Source organism: Ylistrum balloti, unplaced genomic scaffold (genome assembly GCF_031769215.1).
Source record: "Ylistrum balloti isolate Yb309-2 unplaced genomic scaffold, AGI_CSIRO_Ybal_v1 Utg371982, whole genome shotgun sequence".
In the NCBI taxonomy this organism is placed as follows: domain Eukaryota; kingdom Metazoa; phylum Mollusca; class Bivalvia; order Pectinida; family Pectinidae; genus Ylistrum; species Ylistrum balloti.
In genome coordinates this window covers 1-19,873 of record NW_026782966.1, presented here as the reverse complement: position 1 = coordinate 19,873, position 19,873 = coordinate 1, and the positions used below count along the sequence as shown (strand labels likewise).

At 33.4% G+C, this 19,873-nt stretch overlaps 3 protein-coding genes across 3 annotated transcripts; all 3 read right to left on the bottom strand.

The window, feature by feature from the left end:
- Window positions 1-3,219: 3,219 nt before the first annotated feature.
- On the bottom strand, window positions 3,220-4,643 carry LOC132564021 (uncharacterized). The gene is made up of 2 exons (XM_060228774.1): window positions 4,305-4,643; window positions 3,220-3,714 (listed from the first exon to the last, which is right to left on the bottom strand). Exons 1-2 carry the CDS (start codon window positions 4,641-4,643, stop codon window positions 3,220-3,222), a joined length of 834 nt encoding a protein of 277 aa, XP_060084757.1.
- A 2,537-nt stretch (window positions 4,644-7,180) lies between these two features.
- On the bottom strand, window positions 7,181-8,137 carry LOC132564020 (uncharacterized). The gene is made up of 2 exons (XM_060228772.1): window positions 7,847-8,137; window positions 7,181-7,654 (listed from the first exon to the last, which is right to left on the bottom strand). The coding sequence occupies exons 1-2, from the start codon at window positions 8,135-8,137 to the stop codon at window positions 7,181-7,183; spliced, it is 765 nt and encodes a 254-aa protein (XP_060084755.1).
- Window positions 8,138-10,047: 1,910 nt separating this feature from the next.
- LOC132564023 (uncharacterized) lies at window positions 10,048-11,906 on the bottom strand. Its single transcript, XM_060228776.1, has 3 exons — window positions 11,528-11,906; window positions 11,244-11,361; window positions 10,048-10,852 (listed from the first exon to the last, which is right to left on the bottom strand). Exons 1-3 carry the CDS (start codon window positions 11,879-11,881, stop codon window positions 10,419-10,421), a joined length of 906 nt encoding a protein of 301 aa, XP_060084759.1. The 5' UTR covers window positions 11,882-11,906; the 3' UTR covers window positions 10,048-10,418.
- Between the last annotated feature and the right edge of the window lie 7,967 nt (window positions 11,907-19,873).

Genomic DNA, 19,873 nt, shown 5'->3' with positions numbered 1-19,873 from the left:
GAATCATGCTAACTTTCTGCAGAGGCTTTAACTATAAATGAAGCGTAGGTCCGTAATTCCACCCCAGAGGCCAAACAACAGTCTAAACAATGGAAACATCTTGGATTACTCCCGCCGAAGAAGGCTTAGACTGTTCCATCAGTTGGAAAGGTTATGACTTCGGGTTTCTGGGATGCTGATGGTATTCTGATGGATGGTTATCTGCAAAAGGGACAAACAATCAATGGCACATATTGTGCATCTCTTCTTAGGCAAAATTAGGGGAAATGTTAAGCTCAAGCGCTGTGGAAAACCCAGTTGAAATGTGTTGTTCCAAAAGGACAATGCCACTGTTTACAAGTATGCCATAGCCATGACTGATATAAACGATTGTGGCCTTGATTTGATTTAGCATCCGCCTGATCTTACTCCATCAGTCTTTCATCTATTTTCAAACTGAAAAAAGGTCATTGTCATTCCGGTACCCAGTTTCGGTCAGATGATGACGTCATACATGCAGCGGAGGACTTTCTTAACGGTCAAGAAAAGGACTTCTTTAAAAATGTCATTTAGACCATTTAACATCGCTGGCAAAAGCGTATAGACACTTAAGGGAATTACGTTGAAAAATAATGCAATGTGTCCGCCAAAAGGTCCAACAGTTAAATATAGGGTTCACAAGTAATCAATCAGCCCGCGTTTATATAATTCATTTTGCATTTTTATAGGAAAATTCAGTTTTCTGATTCGTCCATTTTTTCTTTTCATTTCTCGATGAAAAATAACAAATTCAAATATCTTACAATTACTGAAAACGCTTCCAAAAAGTATAAATCGTATTAATATACTGTCTTGTCAATTATTCTGAGATGTTTACATGCTAATACCTCATACATTTATTGGCGCTTTGGGCATGTTCGTGGCAGACACATCTGTTCACTGATATAGTGCATAGAATGCTACCCATTCCGAATTTCCTCTCAGTATGCGTGGCCTAGGTTCGAATCTCGAAGAAAACATGCGTTGACCATTGAAGCATAACGATCAAATAACCTTTTATTACTTTAAAAATATGATTTTTGGAGCTTCCTTTTGTCTTCACGATTGTTTAAAACCACACTGTTTGTGGAAACTAGCTCTGAATCACCCTAGTTCTCTCGATAATATCCGTTACGTAATCAAACTTATTGTTTCCATACGAAACTCAAATACACAATTTTTGTGTCATTTTTGTGGATACTTTTATACAGATATTGTGAATCATGCAATTCTACATTGTTCATTAACGGAAATTGTACGTGACGATTTATGGTGCGCAATTGTGTCTATTTCGAGTATTGAATTTATTTCATACTTACAATCGTTGCCAGATTATATATTGCTTCACATTTTACTAGGAGGTCCTCTGGCCTATCAGTTAGTCAAACATGATTTTGAACAATTTAGACTGAAGTCAGCATGTTCTATAAAAAGGATGCTTGAACTATATGGCTATGTATGGTGCGACTGGAGGCCTTCTATATTATATACACTTAAAACCTATTATTGTGACATATATACTTAGTATTTAATTATTTCATAACATTATAACTTGCAAGATAATTCTTCACGGAGTATAAATTACATAAAACTAACATATTGTATGTATAATCATAATTTGTAAAATCTACATTAATTTCCACCTTAATTGTATGCTTTTCAAGTTGATTTATTTTGTAATTTGTATGTAATACTCTTCATCTTTGGAGGAAATAAAGACAATAATGAACGGTCTCTTTGTATAGACCTTATGAGATATTGCCAAGAATACCAACCTAATGACGGTATCACAAGTATATCTATACGACAAATGGGTCACGTATTTGTAATGCTCTAAATTGGCTCTTTGTATAGACCTTATGAGATATTGCCAAGAATACCAACCTAATGACGGCATCACAAGTATATCTATACGACTCATGGGTTATGTGTTCGTGTAATATTATATCAGCTTTTAAAAATAATGACTGCCAGCTATTTTTTTTTATTTGAAACGTATATATTTCGGTTAACTAAAGCTTCCTGCTAGAGTATTTTAAAGCATACCCAATAAGAAGACTGCGTAATATTTATAGAAAACTCCAGACAAGGAACATTTAATTCATGGGCTGACACAGATACACGATTTTATTTCAAACCTTACAACACGGAAATAATGTTCCACAAACCTACACATAAAGATATCAGGTGAAATTTTAATGAGGGAGTTTGTCGTCACTATGACTGTATCGGTCATGTGCATTGTACCATATATTTTTGAAAATCATTGGGTCAGATACATAGAAAATGGTGATAAAATATGTATTTATAATGTATTTATACCCTTAAACTTAAATTACAGCACAATTTGATTAATGGAATATATAATGTTGACATGGCTATTTCAAAGCTCTTACTGGAGTTTTAGTATTTGCATGACTATTTCAAAGCTCTTACTGGAGTTTTAGTATTTGCATGACTATTTCAAAGCTCTTACTGGAGTTTTAGTATTTGCATGACTATTTCAAAGCTCTTACTGGAGTTTTAGTATTTGCATGGTTATTTCAAAGCTCTCACTGAAGTTTTGGTATAGTCGAGATGGCCGAGTGGTTAACACGTCTGTCTTTATCACTTGCCCTTCACGTCTAACCGTCTTATCGGTTGCCCTTCACCTCTGGGTGGTGGGTTCGAGACATACGAGGGGCAGTACTGGCCGCAAGTCAATGGTTTTTCTCCGGGTCCTTAAATGACCCTGGCTGTGACGTAAAGGGACGATAAGCCAATTAGCAAATCAAATATCAACTAAAGAGAAGTTGTTTGGATACAGCAGGTCTGTTGTCCTGAATGGCGTCAACACAGGAGCAACCTTACGAGATTGTCCATAAAAAGTCATCATTAAGACGTTCGTGTAGATACATCAGCCGTCTTCTCGCTACCCTATGCATTAACATATATGTCTGTTTATTATTCACATTCACTTAATGTTTCATAAGTAATAAATTTTATTCAAGCGGTTAACTGATATGTAATTGTTTTCAGTTAGTTACCGATACTGTGATGAATTGAAAAAGCATTGGGTTAAGATTTCGAATTCGACATGAGTATATTACAACTAGCGAATTTGCCATCAAAATTACAAATTCACAAAAATTCATACTGTCTTGGTCCTGGTGTTTACAGTCAATTTGATGTTGTTCATGTGTTGAAAAAGATCAACTTCATTTAGAACCTGGAGCCCTCCCTGACCCGGAAAACACCCCAGATGTTTGCCATTGGGGACCCGTAAAGAAAATGTTTGTTTGATATTGTTGGATAAATACAATCTTCTGCGTGTAAGTACTTGAAGCCGAAGAAGCTGCTGGTGACAAAGGATTGACTGCGAAGGAACAGGACGATATTCCTCTCAAACAGGACCAGGCTCCGATTACCAGCTGGAGATTCCAGAAGTATTCTATGAAAGATTTCAGCCTTGTCAAAGTTCTGTTGATTAAGAATTGCAAAGGTCATAGTGTTGTACAATCCGTACATTCCATTCTCCGTTATTGTAACCGATCCGTTACCTTCGAGTTGAGAACCGTAGTAATTGTTCATCCATCTCAACGAACCCTCTGTATAGTCCGATACGATGAAATGATAACAGTTAGAGTGTATCAGACTTTTCATTGGGTTTTTACTCTTTCTTTTGGTGCTTGTAAACTGCCACTTTATAGCGTACATCTGTATAAAAACAGATATTTAAACTATATCTCGTGGAATATGCAGCTCATAATGATAAAAAATTAAACTTACAACTGGTACAAAACACTGTAAATAAGACACAAATGTAAAGAACAGTAATATTTACTCGTAGACATGACCGAATTCTATTTCGCTGTGCATTGTGACACCTAATTATTACCAAGTTTGTATATCTCTCTATATGGTGAAACCTCAACAGGAAAATGGGACTATCAAATAAGTTAACAAAATTAAGTAGCATTGAGATTTGAAAATTAAAGAAACGAAAAGACGGAAAATGCACTGAAACGATTGACAAATGATACAGACAACAGATCTGGTGTTCCGGAAGGATAAGCGAATTTTGCCTGGTGTGTATGTATATGTCACTAGCTACCCTTTCTTGCATCAGTTAAATGTTTGCAATAATAAATACGTTACGTCAGTAACAGACTTAAAGTGAGTGCAATTTCAATATGAAACATATTCCTTACAGAGGTGGCTAAGACCAACCAAACGCTTTTTAAAGATAAATGACTTAAAATTAGAAAATATGGCTGAGAGGTATGAACTTTCATACATGTACTTACCAGTTTCAGCAATGTGACATAACTGTCCTGCGTCATCACATGACAAGGCAATGTTCTGTCACAGCTTTCCAAGATCACTGATGATCCAGCTTTGTGAGAGCCATATGTTTTCTCTGACTTGTTTCCATCTTCATGACGTAACGTATCAATATTTTTCACTGTGTTGGTGATACACCACACCTCGACTATTAGCAGACACAATAACAACACTGTGCCAATCATAAGCTTGTTAAACATTGGTCTTGTTGATTTCTTTGTAAAATCAACTTCGTGATTTTTTCTAATACTGTTACTTTGCATTAGTGGAACTTTCGCCTTTGAATCGTAATTCTTTTCCATTTTCTTGTAAAACTTGTAGCGCAGAACTCAGTTCAAAGATTTGTACTTTATCTTTAAAACTATATTTATCAAGTATTCATGACTTAAGTATGTAGTGTATTGTAATTGTAAAACGAAAGAAGTAGTAAGTAGGACGCGCGCTGTTATATATCCTGGGTTCGTGTTAAAACAGAAGGCCATAATGAATGACATTTTTCACAGATGTCTTTTATTTCATTGAATCACATAATAATTGTGCTGCAATAATATATCAAAGACCAAATAAAACCACTATAGTTAAAAACGAAAGCATCAACATATAAACATAGCCATACGCAAAACTCCAATTCAATAATTTTGTGTTGAACTGGCGATAAAATTACCATAAAATGCATAAACACAATTAAACATATCTTTAAATCAATAATATGTCGTGTAAATTCCCCGTAATGAGAACCAAAACCATATCCAATATGTGTCTTAGTAAGAGCATGTGCAACCACGTGATCAGTGGTTAAAAGAAGGTAATCTGAAGCTTGTGCTTTGTTAACAACGCAATTTTCAGAAATCGTTGACTTATTAATAAATTTCTCAGACATGAAAACTTCCACAGTTTTTTAATTCTTTATCATTGGCATTTGTCCAGGTCTAATTGGAGTTTTTAAATCATGATTAGGTTACCCATTTAGAGAAGCATATTGCGTAATCGTCCTATGTCTGGATAGTACAAAGAAACGAGTGACTAATATTATTAATATTATTATTTTCATTATTATCATGACAAGTGACTGTATATATAACATATTCTAAAGTACTTTTAGATGAAATTATTATGAAAAATTTATGAAATCATGAATAAAATCATCTATGTTTATAGGATAATAATTAAAGAAATGACCATTCGAATGCGCTCATGAGTCACGTGATATTTTTCATTTGTTGCCGATGAAGCTAGTTTATCAGTATTATTAGGAATGATTAATTTACATGGATATGTTGAAAATAAAACAGTAAAAACATAACATTAACTGCATTTCATGCTCCATGGCCTTATATTTGAATGAGATGTATTCCAATAAAGAGAACTGTACAATTTTTGTCTCGATACTTGTATAAAAATATCCTTTATGTATTGTTTGTATAGGAATTAAAAAATCTTTCATTTAGTATCAGCTGTGCCAACTATACATCCCAAAGCCCGCTCTATAAAACAAATATATTGTATCATTTCAACATCTGTACAACATACAACAAAGTATATTACAATCAACATCTGTCTTGTGTAGATAAAATTGTACAACATACAACAAAGTATATTACAATCAACATCTGTCTTGTGTAGATAAAATTGTACAACATACAACAAAGTATACTACAACCAACATCTGTCTTGTGTAGATATAAGTTGTACAACATACAACAAAGTATATTACAACCAACATCTGTCATCGAAAACAAAAAACTGTTTTGCATTTTGGTAGAATATCAATAAAATTAAATTATCTATCTTATCTCCAACAGACAAACCAGTTTCATATTCTAAAAGGATACAGGAAAGCATGCTCATTACTTGTGCAATATACACGATCTGAAAACATGAAAACTTTATTTCTCAACAATACAGACAATATAACTTTATGATTTAAAATAAGGATGATTTCGATTTACTCTTAAAAGACACAAAATGGACTAGATTTATCATATTTCGGCAACCTATGCCTCGTCAGTGGTGCTTTTATCACAAAGGTTTTTGAACTATTCTGGATGTGATCAGCGATATACACACCAGGCAATTACACATGATGTTACTTACAATTTAGCCAAACATTGGAAATTTTCAATATCAAGATCGGGAACATTGGAATAAAACATATCAATTTACTTGGTACACTGTATTGATAAATGATACAAATTATGAACAGTGATCAATTATCATCAAAGAATTACAAATCCATTTCACAACTGGCATACTTGTTCCCAATCCTTTATTAGTGCACCATATATGATTGCATTCTATTTACAATGTACAGCAAGGATTTCAATTCGATAAGAAGATCATCTTATATTGTGTTACCGATATTGTGAATACCGAATATGGTAGAAATGATGTTATTAAAATATGTTATTATCTTAATTGGTTACCCACACCATACCCACTGTGAGCAGAATGATAAATATCGAATATACCTGTAACAGTGATTCAAATCCAACAATAAAATACTATGGAAAGTATTATGAAGGTCATCATCATTGTAGGTATATTTCTTGTCCGATAACAGCATATCAGAATATTTCAACGTCATTGCCTCGGCTCTCTTTTTAGGAATGTGATATGACTTGATTTGTTGATTCCGGACATCTTTCTTGTTTCCCTTTATGTTAAACATGCAATCGTGTAAATCTTTATTTTGTACATGAATTTGAAATAATGGCAAAAATGTAACAAAAATCTACAGATCATAGGGACAATGTACATCGAAATGTATCTATATTAACTAATTATGTTGACGAACATAATATACTTACATCATCTCTCGGTTCGTCTTTTTCCATATTGACTACATAACTCGAAAAACACCCCACATGTTAGCCTCTTTTACGCTATAAAGACTTGAAGTATCCGACAATGACGGATACACATGATCACCAATATCAAAGGAAACAAATTCAAAAAATAAACTTGTCTGGAATGCGCCTTGATTGGGGTTTAAAACCACTCTCCTTTCAAACATCACTGCTGAGTCTGTTGTACTCTTTTCTACGTGTATCCGATGGAAGACATCGGTAATGTTTTCTGCATTGTCATCTAAGTGTTTGAAAGTAAATAAACTGTATAATCCGTAAGTTGCCTTTACATCAATGGTAATGTTTCCACTTGACACTCCGCGGTTTCCGTAGAAACTACCCACCCACTTCAAAGAGTCATCCGCACACTCTGAGAGGGTGAACTGCTCACAGGTGCTCCTGGCCAGATAGCTATGCGTTACTTTGTTTTCCTGTCTAATCTTCGTTTGTGTTTTTACACCACTAAGCTAAACAATATGAAAAAGAAAGAAAATAACGAATATCGATGTGTTTTTAATATTTTTTATCAAGTTGTAATTAAGACGATATCGAATTTCGACAAATATATTTTTGGGTTGTATATTTAGGATTTCCTTATAATTAAGAATGAAAGCGGCTACTAAACTTATTCATAATCATGATCATCACAAGTTACTTACAATTTTGACAAGTGTTGCATATGTTTCATCTTCAACCATATAGCAAGGCTCAGACTTGTTGCATGAAATGAGTGCGTGCGGTGTTCGGTACCGATTGTATTCAGGTGGGCTGTACGAAATGTCTTCGCTCCGTAGGTTGTTGATGGTCGAAATAACGTAGGTCAGGCACCATATCTCCCCAGCCAACAACACGACAGACACTACGATGCCACCAATAATACAGTATAATCCTCTACTGTCTTTGTCTTTGCCATTGGTTCTTACCTCTGTATATTGCCCCCTTCCCGACATAGTGTTTACTGCTTGTCCTGTGTAGAAGTGGTATCCTGTGTATAATGTAAACCTTGGTCGATCTACATGTATTTTAAAACTGTAAATCTTCCTGGTCGATCTACAAGCCAGTACCTTACACTGTAAATATTAACTAAATTTAGAATTCCAGGTATACATTGAGTAGATAACCGGATTAGATATATGAACAATCTATTTTCGTTTTAGCAGATGACATCATGTTATGTACGTATGACGTATACCTATACAAACAAGGGAGAAAATCACGTATGCTATTTACAATTTATTTACACTAATATACTCAATATACATTTTCTATACCCCGTCTCTTGACCACACACACATTTACACTCCTCCTGATGAAATCTCTCACACGAATGAATATTTACAATGTGAAGTTAAAGAAAATACTGTTACCAGAGTTCATTATCCACGGCTGTCGAGTAAAGACACAGACAGAAAAGTTCATCTATCGCGTAGTCGTTGTCGTCGTCATAGCTACCTATGTCCTTCACCCCGCGCGTGTAGTGAGAGCTCGACACTTCAACGTGACGTAATGACGTTTATGACGTCATAGTATCAAGATATATAACCCTGTCCCGCTCAGGCCCCTAGATCTCCGATTCCTACATGCGTTGCATGCATTATGGTAGGCAGTCCGGCGAGAACCTCACTATACCGTGGAACCAATATAGTCTCTCATGACGTAGAATGATATGCAAAACACTTTGTCTGTTCGAATATTCTATATACGGAATTGACATTTATTCTATAACTCTAACATAAAATTAGCTCAGGTAGAATTCAGTTCCATAAAGAACAACTAACATTATTCTGAATAAAACGAGAAAGTTATTCAGTACTATAAGCTGTAGACAAACTGTACAAACAGTATTTGAAATTGAACCGTACCGGAAAAAATGAGCACGTAATTACGTCACGCATGATTAGCGCGCACCTGTACCTTACCTAAACAATACATGCACACTATTAAGTGTAACTAAAAAACGACGAAATAAGGAAATATAAAGTCATAGATACAAGAACAGATACAAAGAGTAAAGACTGATTCTCGGCTCGTAAATCTGACACGTCTAACCGCTTCAATGGTCTGTTGCTGTGTGTCAAATACGTGGACTAAGACCACAATTAAATACTTACGGGTTAAGGCCCCACGAATGAAGTCCCTAAAAATGTATGTATATTAGGGGGAAAAGTAATATGCCTCTTTGCATTGGATGTTTGCCTATAAATTTGATGTAGATGTGTTATAGAGATGATAATCTAACTGTCAGTGTGTAAATCATTCATATTGAACATGTATTTTGTGCTGCAGGATCCGGTGTAAAAAGTCCTGTTTTCACCTTTACCCCTGACCCGGATGTATATAATTGACGTTGGTGACACACATGGAGGTATATCTCCAGAAAATGCCCAAAATGATGGGTTGAAACTTTTACATTTTGCTTCTCAGATGTTGATCTTGTCTAGGTGAAATGGAAATTTGCAGATGAAACTTTGGGACTTATGAATATTAATGTTACAATGAAACATATAGTGAAATTAATTGTGGTCTTAGTCCACCTACCCGGCGGTGCCTAATTTCCGGGTCGGGATATAAAAATATCCAGAAATTAATCAAAATAACAATAAAATACTTACTTATGAAATATGAATCGTGACATTTTTCACATTTTGATTGGGCTATAGTTGCAACAGCTTTGATTATCAGAGTCAATTATTGAAACGAAAGCAGAACTTTCAATGTTTAAAACTAGCTGAAAGAGATTTTATTAAACGTTCTGATACCTCCATCATACATCAAAGAGCGAGATAATAATTGCTTCTCCTTCACACCTGTTTCAGTAAAACACCTAAACATGACATTAACACATCTAAATGGTCAAATCTTTTAATGACTTTATTTATGTTCTTGTCGATTAGAGCATCCTGTCGATGACAGATACGGACACTCACAAATGACATATCATGTAATATAAGTACAATATTCCGATATTAATCGTGATATTTGCTCCAAATATTGTAAAGTATCGTTGGTAAGAAATATGAAACCGAGTGGGTTCACGTCTGAATACTGAAATAACGCTATTATTGTTCAAACAACATCAGAAAATCTGAGTCATCGAACAGATGTTTCTGTATATCATTAATATCTCTCAAAATTTTCATTAGGTATCCATAAGGTGCTAGAAATAGAATGTAACCATTGTGAACATACAAAGTATTTCTAACTTATTGGTTTCACTAATTCTAATCACAGTTAGTGTGATTGATGATTATAGTGTTTATCATACAAGATATCCCTGTGGTTGATTACTTGGTAAACTCCCCAGTAGTTAGCAGCTGTAAAAGCATACACCGATGAGATATTCTTAATAACAGGAAATAATATGTCCCCCTTCATTAATTCGAAATTTCCAGATAGATCCAATGTCTTGTAGGAGTCTATATGTCCATACTGTATCTGTCCGACTATCTCAGATAGAAGGACTGTGCGATTTTCCTGACGTTTCCGGTATAAGCGATACTCGTCCTTCAGTGGTTTTGCGTTGCCTTCTGTACGGACGAAGGTTACAATACCATAAATATGATAGATACCGTCTTCATTGATCTCCACATGTCCATTCTCTAAAACGCTGACTCCATTTTTGTCATTTAACTTTTGTCTGAATTCCTGAGACTGTCTTCTTGAGCCTACATTAAAAGAATTTGAAGATTTTATTTCGTTTTTACATTCATAGGGTGTAAGAGGAAATAAATATATTTACATCTTGAATACGTGATATAATTCAAAGAATTAAAAAAGAAGAGTTTCAGATAATATAGTGAAATCATGACGAATACTGCAGATACATTGACTAATACTTCAAATCATTAGTTCAAATTAATTTAATTTAATTAATTTATAATCTAATTATAATTGTTTTAAATGATATTTCCTCATTAGCAGGAATAAGAATTGTCCATAAACCCTAAACAGGAATAAGAACTGTCCATAAACCCTAAACAGGAATAAGAATTGTCCATAAACCCTAAACAGGAATAAGAATTGTCCATAAACCCTAAACAGGAATAAGAAAACGACCTTCGAGTCCACGGAAATGTAAGATTTGGGTCGTAGGTCGTGTGTATTTTGGCCACACACGATCTGCACTCTCTGTCTGATCAGGAATGTAATTCGTAGACTTGTTTGCTGCAACCAGCTGTCAAAAGATAATGAAATAATATTGAAAAAGATCTGGTATATATTATTTCTTAAACATCGGCTAAGTAAATCTTTGATATCCTGGTAATGGTAAGATTGTACTATTAGAATATGTTCTGTATAGACATAATATTATTTTTAAATCATTTGACGAAGGTACTTACAAAGTCTATAAGATAGGATAACCTGTGGTCAAAAGCGAAGCAGGAAAATCGTGTGACATCCGTGTGATCTTGTTTCCGGTCGTGTTTGTATGGCATCCATATAGAATTTGCTGATTTGAAACACGCTTTAGAATCAGAATCTGATGCTTTATCCAGTTGCTTGATTGTGCACACAAGAAGATAAAGTTGTAGTATCAAAGGGACTAATAAGATTATGCAGCATATTTTGTGACTGCAAATTCTTCTTACAGCACTAAGACCTGTATTGTTAGATACAAGTTTAGTGCTACACACATCCATTGAGTCGTCCATTGAAGATTTGCCATCCGTTACCAATAATGTAGCCACGGTCATGGTGAATTTACAAATTTTGAATGTATTCTTGAAACAACTATATGATGTGTAAAATGTACTATGTAAAGTAAAACTGTGGTATAGATAGTGAAAGTAGGAATTCCTTAAACCTCTGCTGGAAATTCACAGTGCATCATGTTCTATATATAGCCACACTATAAGCGTCGTCATATCTTTATATTGTAAATAGCATGGCGGTGTACATGCATGACCTCAGATTGTTAAATGTTAAACACTGTTGTAATGAAGATATATTTGAGTTACTTTTTGTAAAGTGTGTAATATTCACTGTGTAATGTTTATGTACAACTGTAAATGATATAGAACATATACAGCGAAAACCACAAAACGTAAACTGATACAATGTAGATATAGTGTTTACACTTACTGCCTACACATCAGTGTGTTTATAGTGTGTTATCGATAGATTTACACGATATATTACATATTTTGTGAAAATTTTGTATTTGTAATATCTTGATTATGTTGGTAAGTTAGATGTACCTATCAATTTTCAAAACTATTGTAAAATTAATATAACTGTTTTTGTAGACAAAATAAAAACTAACGACTAAATCTTTTCTAAAATCACCCAATTCATTCTGTACCGACGTTTTATCTGTGTTCAGTAATCTTCATTTTGTTGGTTCCGTTGTGTGATGTGAAGCTGGACATGTTTGATGCTCGTTAGTTTGTCTGTTGGTTCCGTTGTGTGATGTGAAACTGGACGTGTTTGATGTTCGTTAGTTTGTCTGTTGGTTCCGTTGTGTGATGTGAAACTGGACGTGTTTGATGTTCGTTAGTTTGTCTGTTGGTTCCGTTGTGTGATGTGAAACTGGACATGTTTGATGCTCGTTAGTTTGTCTGTTGGTTCCGTTGTACGATATGAAGCTGGATATGTTTGATGTTCGTTAGTTTGTCTGTTGGTTCCATTGTGTGATATGAAGCTGGACATGTTTGATGCTCGTTAGTTTGTCTGTTGGTTCCGTTGTGTGATATGAAGCTGGTCGTGTTTGAAGTTCGTCAGTTTGTCTGTTGGTTCCATTGTGTGATATGAAACTGGTCGTGTTTGATGCTCGTTAGTTTGTCTGTTGTTTCCGTTGTGTGATATAAAGCTGGTCGTGTTTGAAGTTCGTCAGTTTGTCTGTTGGTTCCATTGTGTGATATGAAACTGGTCGTGTTTGATGCTCGTTAGTTTGTCTGTTGGTTCCGTTGTGTGATATGAAGCTGGACGTGTTTGATGCTCGTTAGTTTATCTGTTGGTTCCGTTGTGTGATATGAAGCTGAACATGTTTGATGCTCGTTAGTTTGTATGTTGTTTCCGTTGTACGATATGAAGCTGGACATGTTTGATGCTCGTTAGTTTGTCTGTTTGTTCCGTTGTGTGATATGAAGCTGAACATGTTTGATGCTCGTTAGTTTGTATGTTGTTTCCGTTGTACGATATGAAGCTGGACGTGTTTGATGCTCGTTAGTTTGTCTGTTGGTTCCGTTGTGTGATGTGAAACTGGACGTGTTTGATGTTCGTTAGTTTGTCTGTTGGTTCCGTTGTGTGATATGAAACTGGACGTGTTTGATGCTCGTTAGTTTGTCTGTTGGTTCCGTTGTGTGATATGAAACTGGACGTGTTTGATGCTCGTTAGTTTGTCTGTTTGTTCCGTTGTGTGATATGAAGCTGAACATGTTTGAAGCTCGTTAGTTTGTCTTTTGGTTCCGTTGTTTGATATGAAACTAGTCGTGTTTGATGCTCGTTAGTTTGTCTGTTGGTTCCGTTGTGTGATATGACGCTGGACGTGTTTGATGCTTGTTAGGTTGTCTGTTGGTTCCGTTGTGTGAAATGAAGCTGGACGTGTTTGATGCTCGTTAGTTTGTCTGTTGGTTCCGTTGTGTGATGTGAAACTAGACGTGTTTGATGCTCGTTAGTTTGTCTGTTGGTTCCTTTTTTGTATTCCACTTGTAAATCTTTCTTTTGTTTAGCCACTTGTTTTGTGGAACTTCACTTTGGACTATGATTATATTATTTTAGTATTCTCATGTTGGTTTTTGTAAGTATTGTATATATTTATCATGTCAATACGTGAATTTTCTTTCTTGTTTTTTCTCAGAAAAATAATACTTAACATCCAGAAATGAAATAACAGTTTATTTTCTTATCATTCTTTCTTGACTTTGATTCCCAAATATACATGTATATGACATCCAAACTGACTTTTTACGAGTGAGTATGAACATCATGATAGCTGACTCATTTTTACTCATTCAATATGCATGTAACACGTGTCTGTGACGTCACTGCTCGTGTTTTCCTGTTATATGATCCTATTTGTTTCCTGTTCAATATATTTTACCGTAAATGTGCAGTAACACATCATTACACCGAAAAGTTTAAAACTGATACCTCGCTAAAACTTTGAACTAAAATAAGAACGTTTACAACAATACTTTCATTCTATGACAACAATAAATTCGTTGAAAGAACAGATCATAATTTGAACATACCATTTTGGCGTTGTTCTGTTATTTCTAAATATAAATCTTTTCACGAGGTCAGAAGAAGTATTGTCTAGTAATTCCGCGTTGGATTTGTTTATGATATGGACACCTTTTGACAGTTTTGTGGGCTCCTGAATTGTTACCAACGAATATATGAAATTTCCTGTATTGGAGTGTGCACCATGTTAATTTTTGTGTATTGTCAGAGTGTGGATTATGTTAATTTTTGTGTATTGGAGTGTGGATTATGTTAATTTTCTCGTTAAAACAGGATTATGTTAATTTTCTGTGTATTGGAGTTGGATTATTTTTAATTTCTGTGTATTGGAGTGTGGATTATGTTAATTTCTGTGTATTGGAGTTTTAATTTTTGTGTATTGGAGTGTGGATTATGTTAATTTGGATTATGCTGTGTATTGGAGTGTGGATTATGTGTGGATTTGTGTATTGGAGTGTGGATTATGTTAATTGGATTATGTTGGAGTGTGGATTATGTTAATTTCTGTGTATTGGAGTTTATGTTAATTTCTGTGTATTGGAGTGTGGAGTAATGTTAATTTTTGTGTATTGGAGTGTGGATTATGTTAATTTTTGTGTATTGGAGTTTTGAGTATGTTTATTTTTGTGTATTGCAGTGTAGATTATGTTAATTTCTGTGTATTTGAGTATTGATTATGTTAGTTTTTGTGTATTGGAGTTTTGAGTATGTTAATTTCTGTGTATTGGAGTGTGGATTGTTAATTTCTGTGTATTGCAGTGTGGATTATGTTAATTTCTGTGTATTGGAGTGTGGATTATGTTAATTTCCGTGTATTCGAGTGTGTATTATGTTAATTACTGTTGATAGGAGTGTGGATTATGTTAATTTTTGTGTATTGGAGTGTGGATTATGTTAATTTTTGTGTATTGGAGTGTGGATTATGTTAATTTTTGTGTATTGGAGTGTGGATTATGTTAATTTTTGTGTATTGGAGTGTGGATTATGTTAATTTCTGTGTATTGGAGTGTGGATTATGTTAATTTCTGTTTATTGGAGTGTGGATTATGTTAATTTCTGTGTATTGGAGTATGGATTATGTTAATTTCTGTGTATTGGAGTGTGGATTATGTTAATGTTTTGTGTATTGGAGTGTGGATTATGTTAATTTTTGTGTATTGTAGTGTGAAATATGTTAATTTTTGTGTATTGGAGTATGGATTATGTTAATTTTTGTGTATTGGAGTGTGGATTATGTTAATTTTTGTGAATTGGAGTTAATTTCTGTGTATTGCAGTGTTGATATGTTAATTTCTGTGTATTGCAGTGTGGAGTATGTTAATTTCTGTGTATTGGAGTGTGGATTATGTTAATTTCTGTGTATGGGAATATGGATTATGTTAAGATTTGTGTATTAGAGTGTGGATTATGTTAATTTCTGTTTATTGTATTATGTTAATTTCTGTGTATTGAAGTGTGAAGAATGTTAATTTCTGTGTTTTGGAGTGTGGAGTATGTTAATTTCTGTGTATTGAAGTGTGGAGTATGTTAATTTCTGTGTTTTGGAGTGTGGATTATGTTAATTTCTGTGTATTGGAGTATGGATTATGTTAATTACTGTTTATTGGAGTGTGGATTATGTTAATTTCTATGTATGGGAATATGGATTATGTTAATTTCTGTGTATTGGAGTTTTGAGTATGTTAATTTCTGTGTATTGCAGTGTTGATATGTTAATTTCTGTGTATTGCAGTGTTGATATGTTAATTTCTGTGTATTGCAGTGTGGAGTATGTTAATTTCTGTGTATTGCAGTGTGGAGTATGTTAATTTCTGTGTATTGAAGTGTGGAGAATGTTAATTTCTGTGTATTGAAGTGTGGATTATGTTAACTTCTGTGTTTTTGAGTGTGGATTATGTTAATTTCCGTGTATTCGAGTGTGTATTATGTTTATTACTGTTGATAGCAGTGTGGATTATGTTAATTTCCGTGTATTGGAGTTTTGATTATGTTAATTTCTGTGTATTGGAGTGTGGATTATGTTAATTTCCGTGTATTCGAGTGTGTATTATGTTAATTACTGTTGATAGGAGTGTGGATTATGTTAAATTTTGTGTAATGGAGTTTTGAGTATGTTAATTTTTGTTTCTGGGACTGTGGATTATGTTAATTTCTGTGTATTGGAGTGTGGATTATGTTAATTTCTGTGTATTGGAGTGTGGATTATGTTAATTTCTGTGTATTGCAGTGTGGATTATGTTAATTTTTGTGTATTGGAGTTTTAAGTATGTTAATTTTTGTGTATAGGAGTATGGATTATGTTAATTTCTGTGTATTGCAGTGTGGATTATGTTAATTTCTGTGTATTGGAGTGTGGATTATGTTAATTTCTGTGTATTGGAGTATGGATTATGTTAATTTTTGTGTATTGGAGTATGGATTATGTTAATTTTTGTGTATTGGAGTGTGGATTATGTTAATTTTTGTGTATTGGAGTATGGATTATGTTAATTTTTGGGTATTGGAGTGTGGATTATGTTAATTTTTTCTGTATTGGAGTTTTGAATATGTTTATTTTTGTGTATTGGAGTATGGATTATGTTAATTTCTGTGTTTTGGAGTCTGGAGTTTGTTAATTTAATTTGTTAATTTCTGTTTATTGGAGTGTGGATTATGTTAATTTCTGTGTATTGCAGTGTGGATTATGTTAATTTTTGTGTGTTGGAGTTTTGAGTATGTTAATTTTTGTGTATTGGAGTGTGGATTATGTTAATTTCTGTGTATTGCAGTGTGGAGTATGTTAATTTCTGTGTATTGAAGCATGGAGAATGTTAATTTCTGTGTATTGCAGTGTGGATTATGTTAATTTTTGTGTATTGGAGTTTTAAGTATGTTAATTTTTGTGTATAGGAGTATGGATTATGTTAATTTCTGTGTATTGCAGTGTGGATTATGAAAATTTCTGTGTATGGGAGTATGGATTATGTTAATTTCCGTGTATTCGAGTGTGTATTATGTTAATTCCTTTTTATTAGAGTGTGGAGTATGTTAATTTCTGTGTTTTGGAGTGTGTATTATTTTAATTTTTTTGTGTATTGGAGTGTGGATGATGTGAATTTCTGTTTATTGGAATGTGGATTATGTTAATTTTTGTGTATTGGTGTATTTCTGTGTTTTGGAGTGTGGATTATGTTAATTTCCGTGTATTCGAGTGTGTATTATGTTAATTACTGTTGATAGGAGTGTGGATTATGTTAATTTTTGTGTATTGGAGTTTTGAGTATGTTAATTTTTGTGTATTGGAGTATGGATTATGTTAATTTTTGTGTATTGGAGTGTGGATTATGTTAATTTCTGTGTATTGGAGTATGGATTATGTTAATTTCTGTGTATTGCAGTGTGGATTATGTTAATTTTTGTGTATTGGAGTATGAATTATGTTAATTTTTGTGTATTAGAGTGTGGATTATGTTAATTTTTTGTGTATTGTAGTGTGGAATATGTTAATTTTTGTGTATTGGAGTATGGATTATATTAATTTTTGTGTATTGGAGTGTGGATTATGTTAATGTTTTGTGTATTGGAATGTGGATGATGTTAATTTTTTGTGTATTGGGTTATGGAGTATGTTAATTTCTGTGTATTGCAGTGTTGATATGTTAATTTCTGTGTATTGCAGTGTGTTATTTTTGTGGAGTGTGGATTATGTTAATTTTTGTTTATTGGAGTGTGGATTATGTTAATTTTTGTGTATTGGAGTATGGATTATGTTAATTTTTGTGTATTGGAGTGTGGATTATGTTAATTTCTGTGTATTGAAGTGTGGAGAATGTTAATTTCTGTGTATTGAAGTGTGGAGTATGTTAAGTTTTGTGTATGGGAGTGTGGATTATGTTAATTTCTGTGTATTGGAGTGTGGATTATTTTTGTGTAAGTTGGATTATGTTAATTTTTGTGTATTGGAGTGTGGATATTTAATTTTTTGTTAATTTCTGTGTATTGGAGTTTTGAGTATGTTAATTTCTGTGTATTGCAGTGTGGATTATGTTAATTTTTGTGTTTTGGAGTGTGGATTATGTTAATTTCTGGGTATTGGAGTTGGAGTTAATTTCTGTGTATTGGAGTTTTGAGTATGTTAATTTCTGTGTATTGCAGTGTGGATTATGTTAATTTTTGTGTATTGGAGTTTTGAGTATGTTAATTTTTGTGTATTGGAGTATGGATTATGTTAATTTCTGTGTATTGGAGTGGGATTATGTTAATTTCTGTTAATTGGAGTATGGATTATGTTAATTTTTGTGTATTGGAGTGTGGATTATGTTAATTTTTGTGTATTGGAGTTTGAAGTATGTTAATTTTTGTGTATTGGAGTATGGATTATGTTAATTTCTGTGTATTGGAGTGTGGATTATGTTAATTTCTGTGTATTGGAGTATGGATTATGTTAATTTCTGTGTATTGGAGTATGGATGATGTTAATTTCTGTGAATTGGAGTATGGATTATGTTAATTTCTGTGTATTGGAGTGTGGATTATGTTAATTTTTGTGTATTGAAGTGTGGAGTATGTTAATTTCTGTGTATTGCAGTGTGGATAATGTTAATTTCTGTGTATTGCAGTGTGGATTATGTTAATTTTTGTGTATTGGAGTGTGGATTATGTTAATTTTTGTGTATTGAAGTGTGGAATATGTTAATTTCTGTGTATTGGAGTTTTGAGTATGTTAATTTCTGTGTATTGGAGTTTGGAGAATGTTAATTTCTGTGTATTGGAGTGTGGATTATGTTAATTTCCGTGTATTGGAGTATGGATTATGTTAATTTTTGTGTATTGGAGTGTGGATTATGTTAATTTTTTGTGTATTGGAGTGTGGATTATGTTAATTTCTGTGTATGGGAATATGGATTATGTTAAGTTTTGTGTATTGGAGTGTGGATTATGTTAATTTCTGTTTATTGGAGTATGGATTATGTTTATTTCTGTGTATTGGAGTGTGTATTGCAGTGTTGATATGTTAATTTCCGTGTATTGCAGTGTGGAGTATGTTAATTTCTGTGTATGGGAGTATGGATTATGTTAATTTCTGTGTATTGGAGTGTGGATTATGTTAATTTTTGTGTATTGGAGTTTGAAGTATGTTAATTTTTGTGTATTGGAGTATGGATTATGTTAATTTCTGTGTATTGGAGTGTGGATTATGTTAATTTTTGTGTATTGGAGTGTGGATTATGTTAATTTCTGTGTATTGGAGTGTGGATTATGTTAATTTCTGTGTATTGGAGTGTGGATTATGTTAATTTCTGTGTATTGGAGTGTGGATTATGTTAATTTCTGTGTATTGGAGTTTTGAGTATGTTAATTTCTGTGTATTGCAGTGTGGATTATGTAAATTTCTGTGCATGGGAGTATGGATTATGTTAATTTTTGTGTATTGGAGTTTTGAATATGTTTATTTTTGTGTATTGGAGTATGGATTATGTTAATTTTTGTGTATTGGAGTTTTGAGTATGTTAATTTTTGTG

What these genes read in the sequence shown, in the direction of transcription:
- LOC132564023 (XM_060228776.1), bottom strand. Translation starts at nt 11,881, where the DNA reads ATGACCGTGGCTACATTATTGGTAACGGATGGCAAATCTTCAATGGAC. An exon ending in TATCCTATCTTATAGACTTT is followed by an intron (nt 11,362 to 11,527) that starts GTAAGTACCTTC and finishes ATCTTTTGACAG; the next exon opens with CTGGTTGCAGCAAACAAGTC. An exon ending in ACATTTCCGTGGACTCGAAG is followed by an intron (nt 10,853 to 11,243) that starts GTCGTTTTCTTA and finishes CTTTTAATGTAG; the next exon opens with GCTCAAGAAGACAGTCTCAG.
- LOC132564020 (XM_060228772.1), bottom strand. Translation starts at nt 8,137, where the DNA reads ATGTCGGGAAGGGGGCAATATACAGAGGTAAGAACCAATGGCAAAGAC. An exon ending in ATGCAACACTTGTCAAAATT is followed by an intron (nt 7,655 to 7,846) that starts GTAAGTAACTTG and finishes CATATTGTTTAG; the next exon opens with CTTAGTGGTGTAAAAACACA.
- LOC132564021 (XM_060228774.1), bottom strand. Translation starts at nt 4,643, where the DNA reads ATGGAAAAGAATTACGATTCAAAGGCGAAAGTTCCACTAATGCAAAGT. An exon ending in ATGTCACATTGCTGAAACTG is followed by an intron (nt 3,715 to 4,304) that starts GTAAGTACATGT and finishes GTTTTTATACAG; the next exon opens with ATGTACGCTATAAAGTGGCA.